Raw genomic sequence first — 9283 nt, forward strand, 5'->3', positions numbered from 1 at the left:
TATTGAAAGTGCCATGGGCTGCCAAAAGAACCAATAGATCTGTTTTGTAAGAAGTGCAGCCAGAATGCTTCTTAGAGGCCAAGATGGCCAAATTTCATCTCTCATACTTCAGACATATTGTCACAAGGAGAAGGATATCATGTTTGGTAAGGTGGAGATCAGAGAAGGAGAGGAAGACCCCCTACGAGATGGATAGGCCAAGTGGCAGCATCGATGGACTCAAGTGTGGCAACAGTGGTGAGGTTGGCCCAGGATCGGGCAGTGTTTCATTCTGCTGTGCATAAGGTCGCTATGAGTTGGTACCGACTCGATGGCACCTAACAACAACAACAATCTCGAACCCACTGCTATGAAGTTGATTCTTACTCATAGCAACCCTGTAGGACAGAGAACTTCCCCATAGCTTTCCAAGGCTTTAGGGTTACAGACTGCCACATCTCCCTCCCATGGAGTGGCTGGTCAGTTCCAACCACTGACCATTTGGTTAGAGGCCAAGCACGGAACCACTGCGTCACTGGGATCCTAGCCTACCTAGTCAATGCTACTAAAACCCTGGGCATACCATTGACTTCTCTCTAGAAATCTGGTCATTTCTGAATGTCCCCTTTATTGTGTGGCTTGTGGAGGGAAGGAAGACTGTTATTACCTGACACCTGAATGTCCCCTTTATTGTGTGGCTTGTGGAGGGAAGGAAGGCAGATGACAACATTTGCAACAGGAGTTGGTGACCTGAGGTGTGTCTGTATGTTCCACATCATACTTCCCAGGGCAGGAGGAGGATTATGAACTACAGTGTTGAGGTCCTGATGCCAGTCACACTCCCTCTAAACTCTACCCTTGGGTCGGGACATATATTTATCCAGGAAATTTATATCTCTGGACTTCCCTGGTGCCTAGCGTGTCTGACTTATGAGTCTCACACACCCGGTGTTCTGATATGGAAGCAGGTCCTACCTGATGTTGACCCTGATTAGGTAGTTAGCGACTATCCTTCCTGCTTAGCATACCCTCCTGGAATTATGTTCATAGGCTCTGGAAGCACAGCTGGGCACTCACACAGTCTCAGTGATCTAGAGGTTCCTGAAGCTCAGGGTCTAGCTGCAGCACATACAAATTTGAAATGCCCTTTCCGTCTCTGTCCTGTTTCTTCAACTTGGGCTGGACTGCATGAATTCTGCCATCCCTTCTAGGTCATTCCTTGTGGTGGGTTGCTGCCACCACATCTGGGTCTGCTCAGCAGCATTTGGCATGCTGGAGGTGGGCTCCAGTCACACCTTGGCTCTGAGGAACCACTTGGTTTATCCCATTTAGTTTATAAAATGGGATAATCTTACATGTGCAGCCTAGCCCACACATGGCTATGGGAGAATCCATGTGACGATACCAGGGGATGCACAGGTGTTATTACCTGACACCTGAAGGCCCCGCCCTCTGCACCACTTGCTTCTCCATGACAGGGGCTCTTTTATCGGCTACATGGGCTTGAACTGACAAACGCATGCCCAGGTCTGAGAGGGAAGGACACTCTCCCAGACATTCTACCACATAATTCAGCTAGGGAGACATTATCAGTTTCTCCCTTTTACTTGCAAGAGAAAGCTTTGTACCTCCAGGGCCCCTAAATCTTGTTTCCTAGATTTGGGACATTTTTTAGTCAGGCCACAGTTGTTCAGCTTTAGAATGCGTGAGAAGAGGACGATGCTCCAATTGTTGACTTTAAGTCTCAGGAATCCCAAATAGGAATGGCTGGGACAGGAGAATGGGGGACCCCATCCTGCCTCCACCGGGACCCCTGGGCAAGTCCTGGAACTCCTCAGTCTATTTAGGTTGGGACTTTCAGCCTCACTGGCTGCTAGGCGGCAGAAGCTAGAGGAGGCCCTCTCAGTTCCCTGATAAGGGGTGAGGTGGCAGGTGGTGGGGCGGGAATGATGGGGATGGTGCGCAGGTTCCGGGTGGACGGCGGCGGGTCATTGCCGTATATATCCGGTCAAAGGCTGCGGAACGCGTCACTGCGGCGCCCTACCGTATGTGTTGAGCGCTGCGCAAGTTCTTTCCCGGGACTGGGAGTGCCGCGACTTAATTGCGTATTTATCAGGGATCCTGTGGTTCCCGGGGAGGGGGAAGGGCACTTGAGAAAGTGGGCGGTGGACTACATTATTTCCCCAAAGCAGCCAGGCCTTGCGGCGAGGTGGGGTGGGTTGCGGCAGCCTTATAGGACGCCTACGTATTTTTGTAGGGGTGGGGTTGCGACGCAGAGTTTACCATATTCGCTGTCGCTCTGGCCTCTGTAATTGGCAAGGCTGTGCGGGTTCAGCTCTTTTGATTAATTCAGTTTTTGTTAAGAGAAGCATTGTTCAAGGCTTGTCATATTTAAGGGGAGGGGCGGGAGAGGATGCGGGAGTCGCTGCGGGAGTTACCGTATTTGCGCTGTGTAGCGCAGAAGCTAAAGGAAAGAGCCACCGATGGAGACCTGAGAGACGGGGGCGCAACGTTGGCTGTGAGTGTGGAGCGGGACTGGGGAGGGGCATGGCCATGACCGTGGGCTTTCGGCCCAGTGACAGGGCCATGCCGAGACTGATCCAGGGGACTGAGGTGATCTGTCTTTACAAATGATCAATGAAGCTGCCAGGAGACTTGTGGGTTGGCTCTATTGCAAGTGGTGCCTGCTGCCTCCCTTAGGCAAGGGTCCGTTCCATTGTGTTCTCCGGTTAAGGGCAGGGGAGACCGAGGCACTGTCTCTGCAGACAGGTTGGTTGAGGCTTAAGGTGAAGAGTGAGATCTGAAAGCATCATGCAAAGTCGGTGGAGCAGGGAGGGAGAGGTGCCAGGGGGCCTAGCTCTGGTGGTCCTCAGCTCTCTGCAGGAGCAGGAACCCTGGTCTTGGTGGCGGTCACAGCAGACAGCGCCCTTATAGGAGCAGGGACTCTTTAGGTATGGCTGACTCTGTAGAGCTGCCGTGGTGTGTGTGTGTGTGTGTGTGTGTGTGTGCTGTGAGGGATGTCTAAGTTACCAACAGCACGCTAAAAAGATACTGTGGCAGGGAGTCAGGAGACCTAAGGTCTGTGTTTTCCTGGCTGCTGTATGACCTTGGACAAGTATGTTGACCTTGCTGAAACTGAGTTTCCCTATTTGTAGTGCCCAGTTGTTGTGAGCACAATGGGAAGCAATTTCAGAGGGGACCCTTGGGAGTAGCAGCACAGTTGGGATGCTCTGGACGCAGGGAGTGCTGTTGAACATTGAGTGGGGTTCTTGGTCTTGGGTAAGACCTGGCTGTGGGAATACAAGAAGGAGTAAAGCTGAAAAAGGCCCACACCCCCACAAGCCTCCATGTTTGCTCAGTGATTAAAAAAACATTTTAAACTCATGCACCATTTTGATAACAAACGGCTACCATTAATGTTTAATCGAGGTCATTTTCAAATTTAGAGTGTTTTCGTTTTGTTTTAAGCTTTGCAAAAGCATCTTTAAACCAGACGGCCCCTCTTTCCCCCATATTTGGGGTGTGCCTCCCCAGCCCTCCTTGAGGAGAGGTAAGGCATGTGCCGATGAATAGAACTCAAATAGTAGGCAGCTTTCTATGGGAAGATGGAGGTCTGCTGGTCACACGATTGGGAAGGGCTGGAGGGCTTCTAGGAGGATGTGGCATTTGAGAAGGACCTGGAAGAAGACCAAGATGTGAGTTAGGGGCAGAGGAGAAAATAGGACACCCCAGCAGGGGAAGGTGGGCTTGAACAAAACTTTAGAGGGCAGAAAGCCCAAACTGTGGGAGGAGAGCATCTCCCATGGGTTCCTGCCTAACTCCTCTCTGCTTCTGCCTCCCCAGGGCCTGCTGAGCCACCTGAAGGATCCATGACTGAGCCCATGTCTCCCGGGGGTATGTCCCCCGCGGGGGCCGTGGAGGAGGCCCTGGGAGATGAGCGTGGCCTAGTTATCCAGCAGCCCGCGGAGGAACCGCCCCACCGCTGCCCGCTGTGCAGTCGGACCTTCCCGCAACACCCCAGCCTGGTGCGGCACCAGAAGGCGCACGCGGGCCCAGGCCGTGCAGCCTTCGTGTGTCCTGAGTGCGGCAAAGCCTTCGGCGTTAAGCACAACCTGGAGGTGCACCAGCGCACTCACACGGGCGAGCGGCCCTTCGTCTGCCCAGACTGTGGCCGCCGCTTCAGTCTCAAGCAGAACCTGCTCGCGCACCGGCGCATTCACAGCGGCGAGAAACCTCACGAGTGCGCGCAGTGCGGTCGCCGCTTCCGCGAGCCGCGCTTCCTGCTCAGTCACGCGCGCACTCACGCGCGCGCGCCGCCGCCGCATCCGCGCCGCCCGGGAGTGTTTGGGGACCGGCGGCCCTTCTGCTGCGCGCGCTGCGGCAAGAGTTTTGTCCGAGAGGGCGCCCTCAAGACGCACCAGCGCACCCATGGCGCCGATGGCCCCGCGGGGCACCGGGGCCGAGCGCTCTGACTCGCTGCGGCGGCCCTGGGGTGGGGGCAGTGTCTGGAAGCGGGACTCCGGGCGGCCTCCCACTCTTCACCCTGGAGCCCGGGGGCTGGAGTACGTGCGCTGTTCTCCCGAGCAGGTGAGCTCTGGTGGCTGGCCTTGTTGGAGGTGCAGTGATAGTAAGACTTACCGTCTGTGGGCTCTAGGAAGAACTCTTCTTTCCCAGAACGTCTTTGGGGAGAGCCCAGTGCCCCAAACAAGACCCACCTTCCGTCCCAGCCCCATCATTACTGCTCAGAGCTTCCAGTCCTGCAACACTCATGCAGGAGTGGGGATGTGGACAAGTGATGTTCACATGGGGTGATAGTAGGGTGAACAGGTGTGGAAGGACATCTCTACCTCTCTCCAAGGCCACTAATGAGGAAGGAGAGCCACCACAGGTGCCTAGGACCTCTGACCCCAGATGGGTGCTCTGAGGCACAGACTTGCCTCAAGTGGTCCCCCAAGAGTGGCTCTCACTGGTGGGAGAGTAGAGTTGGTCTGTGCAGGAATGGGCCCTGTGGTCAGATGATAGCAGCAGGGACATTGAGGGGAGGTGGTGCCAGAGGTCCAGAGCCAGTGCTTGGAGAGACAGTTAAGGGCATCTCTCCTCCTGTCTCAGAGGAGCAGCCAGGCCTTGATTCTGAGTGCCTGTCCTCAGTGCTGCGTGGCTCCCCAGTGGGCTGTTCAAGGCAGACTGGAAGAGAAGAGGTTCGGTTTGGAGCCAATCCTTGAGAAGCTCCCTCCATAAGTCTGTTGTCTTCTTGTCTGTGGAGGGATTGACATTCTTGCTGTGCTGTGTAGGATCTCAGGGTGAATTGCTGACTGCTCCCTCCCTCCTGGCCCTTAACCAGAAACTTCATTTCTTTTTCTTTGTGTGAACAGATGTAGAATGTGCAGGACCTCAGAGCCCGTGGATTCCAGGTGCATCCAGGGACTGAGAATGGGTCTCACCGGGCCCTGCTGGCACTTGGCATACAGATACCTCCCACAAAGACCTACCATGGGAAGATCTGGAGGAGCTTGGAGCCCTGTGTGGTCCCTGTTCCTGTGTGGGGCACACAGCCATGCAGAGCCTTCTGGACATGAACTTGAGCTTGAAGTCTTTGTATTCTTTCAGAGCAAGACTCTCAGCACCTTTGGGTCGGGCATGAAGCCCTTTGAATATCTGATGAAGATGAGAACCTTCTATAGAAAAACACATATAGTTGTATAGAATCAGAATTTATAAGCAATTTCATGAATGGAGCCTATCAGCATTGACTTTACAGGCCTGACTCAGGGCCAGTGTTCCTATGGGGTCTCCTTCTCCCTGCCCCTGAATCTGAGCAGGGAACTGCCTTCACTAGTCACTACTCCCCAAGTGAACAAGACAGCAGTAGGTTACTGGAGCCCTCGTTCCTCCTCACAGCTTTGCGAGGTTCCTGGGCTCTTCTTGGGCTTTGCTAGCCTCCTTCTGCCTGACTGCTCCCTGGCTCTGCTTTTGGTCTCAACGAAAGATGGCAGGGGAACAGGGACATCCTTGGGCTCTACACGGAGACTTGAGCTTGGTCTTAGGGAGGATGGGCCCTCATCTCCCACCAGCTCAGTACAGACTTACGCTGCTGGGGCAGGAAGACTACAAGGGGCCTCTCTTGCCTGCCACATCTGGGGCTGAGAGGCAGGGGCTGGCAGAGATGCTGTTCTTGTGACCCTGGAAGGCACACAGCCAGAAGCAGGTTGGAAACACTTCCGTCTTCACACCTGAGCAAGTCAATCTGGCAACTGTCTCTCCATCAGAAAAGCTGTAAATGGTGGAGCTTGGCTGGGTTTTCGATGACAAGCAGATTTCCCAAAGTTGGTTACACTTATTGAGAATTTTGGTGCCTACGTTAATTTTGGAATCTGCATTCACACCCTTTGGGCACAGTGTGGGCAGAGGGAATTAAGTGTCCAGATGGTAGCTAGCATCTGAGTTGGCCGTTTGTTAGGATTGTCTGTGGATTCCTGCCTTGGAGTCTTTTGCTTGTCCTGTTTCTGATAGATTCCTACTGGTACCTCCATATGACTGCCCTGTGGGAGACCAGAGAGAGAGCAGGCCCTTGCCTTGCAGGGTGTTGGCTGTGACTCATCCTTGTCAGTGAAGAGAAGGCCTCTTCTGTTCGTCACCCCATCTGCTTCCTCTGCCTGTAGGCAGTATGTCCCTACTCGGAGCCTACTGTGAGCTCTGCAGCTCCCCCTTCCTCCTGCACCCAGCCAGATCTGAGGCAGCCTCACCTCCATCTCTCTGTATAGTCCCTGTGTGTAAGGCACCTGCATTTGGACTTTCCTAGCTCCTGCCTCCTGTGTGCGTGCGAATGTCTTGAACCCTAAATTCGAGTGTGTGCTCCCTGAGAGTGAGAGGCTGAGCAACTTACTGAACCTCACAGTCTTGCTGGTTTTGTGACATTCAGGAAATATTTGTCAATCGGTTGGTGAGTCAAGCATTGAAGGTTGTGGGATAGCTAAAAGTGGGGGTCAGAAGTGGGAGTTGTGTGGCATAGCTCATGGGTGCATTTTGCTGGGTGACATGTGACTGCCCCAGGGCTGGGGTACACACTGGAGCCTCAGGTTCCCCTGCTTGGGTAGGAAGAGCTGGAGTCACTGTGGTCATGCAGAATATGGGAACAGTCATCGTCATCTACCGAAGCTGGCCAAGCTAAATAAACACCCTCTCAACATCCACTTGCATGGGGTGTGGTCATTATTTGGAGGTAGCTGGGAGCAGGGTGGTGGCTGCTGTCTCTGCTTCTATCGTGTCCTGAGGAGTCCTGGTCACAGTAACATGATAGCAAAGACCCTTTCCCCCTGTGGTGCTGTAGGATCAGCCCTGCACTGAGAACCACAAGGTCAGCAGTTCAGACCCACCAGCTACTTCTCGGAAACCCTTTACAGGGTTATTGTGAGTCAGAATCTACTCGACAGCACTTAACAGCAAGTTACCCTTAACCCTAGCTGCCCACCCAACCGTAGTGAGGCCAGGCCTACCATGAAGCTCTCCTGTGAACCTATCAGTATCCGAGAGGGGGGTGCTGTAGGAAACCAGGTGCCCACCTCTATGGGCTCCATGGGGAGATAACACTTATTCCTGTTGCCTCCTGAACCTTGGAGCAGTAACCATGCCCCTCAGGAAGGCAACACTGACCAGGACTGCTGGTCAATGCGTCAGGATCCCACTGGGGGAGTTGGTCTTTGCAAGTCCTTTCTTGTCTGGGTGGCCATTTCCACATTCATGAAGGACTGGAAGATGATGGCCTCAACACCTTGGTACTCAACCTGGGTTTGCAGCTGGGTCAGTTGGGTTAGGGTTTAGGGTTAGAATTAGGGTTTAAGGTTTTGAGTTCAGAGTTTAGGGTTTAGGGGTTAGGGTGTAGGGTTAGGGTTTAGGGTTAGGGTTTAGGTTTTAGTGTTAGAGCTTAAGGGTTAGGGGTTAGATTTAGGGGTTAGGGGTTATGTTTTTGGGGTAGAGTTAGAGTTTAGGGATTAGGGTTTAGGGTTAAGTTTTTGGGTTAGAGCTAGGTTTCGGGTTTCAGGTTAGGTCTAGGGTTTAGGGTTAGGGTTTAGGATTTAGGATGTGCTCAGGGCATGTTCAGGGGATTAGTAGCAGAGGGTTAAGAGGTTAGGGTTTTAGGGTGTGAGGATTATGGCATATGAATCTTGGTTTGGGGCATAGACTGGGGTTTAGGGTTAGGGGTGAGTATATGGGGTGTGGGTTAAGGGTTAAGAGTTAGCATTAGGGTTGTTAGAGTTTAGGAGTTTAGGGTTGGAGTTATGGCTGAGACTGGAGTGAGGGTGTGGGTATGTCTAGGGAGTGTTAATAGAAATACCGATTGAAAAATTTCAAGTGGTCTTCCTTCCATTCCTGGAATCTTGTTTCCTCCATTGCTTTCAGTGCAGCTTGGATTTCTTCCTCCAACACCATTGGTTCGTGATCAGATGCAAACTCTCAAAATAACTGGATGTTGACCAATTATTTTTGGTACAGTGACTCTGTGTATTCTTTCATCTGTGTTTGATGTTCCCTGCATTGTTCAATATTTGCCCATAGAATCCTTCAATATTAAGTCTTGAATTTTTCCTTTGGTTCTCTCAGCCTGAGAAATACTGAGTGTGTTTTTCCCTTTTGGTTTTCTAACTCCAGGTCTCTGCACAAGTCATTATAATGCGTTAATTTGCTGGTATTTGAAATACCAGTTGCATAGCTTCCAGCATCACAGCCACACACAAGCCATCACAGTGCAACAAACTGACTTTCTAGTGGAGGGAGGAGGCATCTATACAGGTACATGTCTTTCTCCTTCTCTTGTTCAGTGGTCTTGAGGTAAGAAAGAACGGACTGCTGACCAGCACAGCTTGAGCACAGCAAATGCAGATGCTTGCGCAGTGGTCCTGAAGAAGAATGGTGGTGGTAGTGCACTTGGGGAAGGTGGGCAGTCTTGAGGTGTACTTAGGAGTCTGAGCAGCCAGAATTGCTTGTGGATCAGAGATATGGGGCGAGAAGAATGGGATATCAAAGGTGAGTCCCCAGATTGGGACCACAGTGAGAATACGGTCACCAGAGCCATTGTGTACAGTGTGGAAAACCAGAGAGGAACAAACCTGTGAAAGATCAAAAGATTTCTTTTGAACATGTTAGAACCATCCCTGTGTGGAGTCATCTCTGTGTGGAGAACAATGAGTGCCCAATTGTGGATACAAATCTGAGGAACATTTTCTGGCTGGAGATCAACAGCCTATACAGTGGAGTAGAAAGTCATTATAAACTCAATTAGATTTCCAATCAATAGACTTATATCTAC

At 52.1% G+C, this 9283-nt stretch overlaps 1 protein-coding gene across 1 annotated transcript in view; it reads left to right on the forward strand.

Moving 5' to 3' along the window:
• The window catches only part of ZNF775 (zinc finger protein 775), a 32250-nt gene extending 27799 nt beyond the window's left edge, over positions 1 to 4451 (forward strand). The window contains exon 5 of the mRNA XM_006861297.1: positions 3823 to 4451. Within this exon, the coding sequence (XP_006861359.1) occupies positions 3823 to 4451 (629 nt within the window). The remainder of the gene's footprint in view (positions 1 to 3822) is intronic.
• Positions 4452 to 9283: the final 4832 nt, after the last annotated feature.

This window comes from Chrysochloris asiatica, unplaced genomic scaffold (assembly GCF_000296735.1).
Source record: "Chrysochloris asiatica unplaced genomic scaffold, ChrAsi1.0 scaffold00041, whole genome shotgun sequence".
Taxonomy (NCBI): Eukaryota; Metazoa; Chordata; class Mammalia; order Afrosoricida; family Chrysochloridae; genus Chrysochloris; species Chrysochloris asiatica.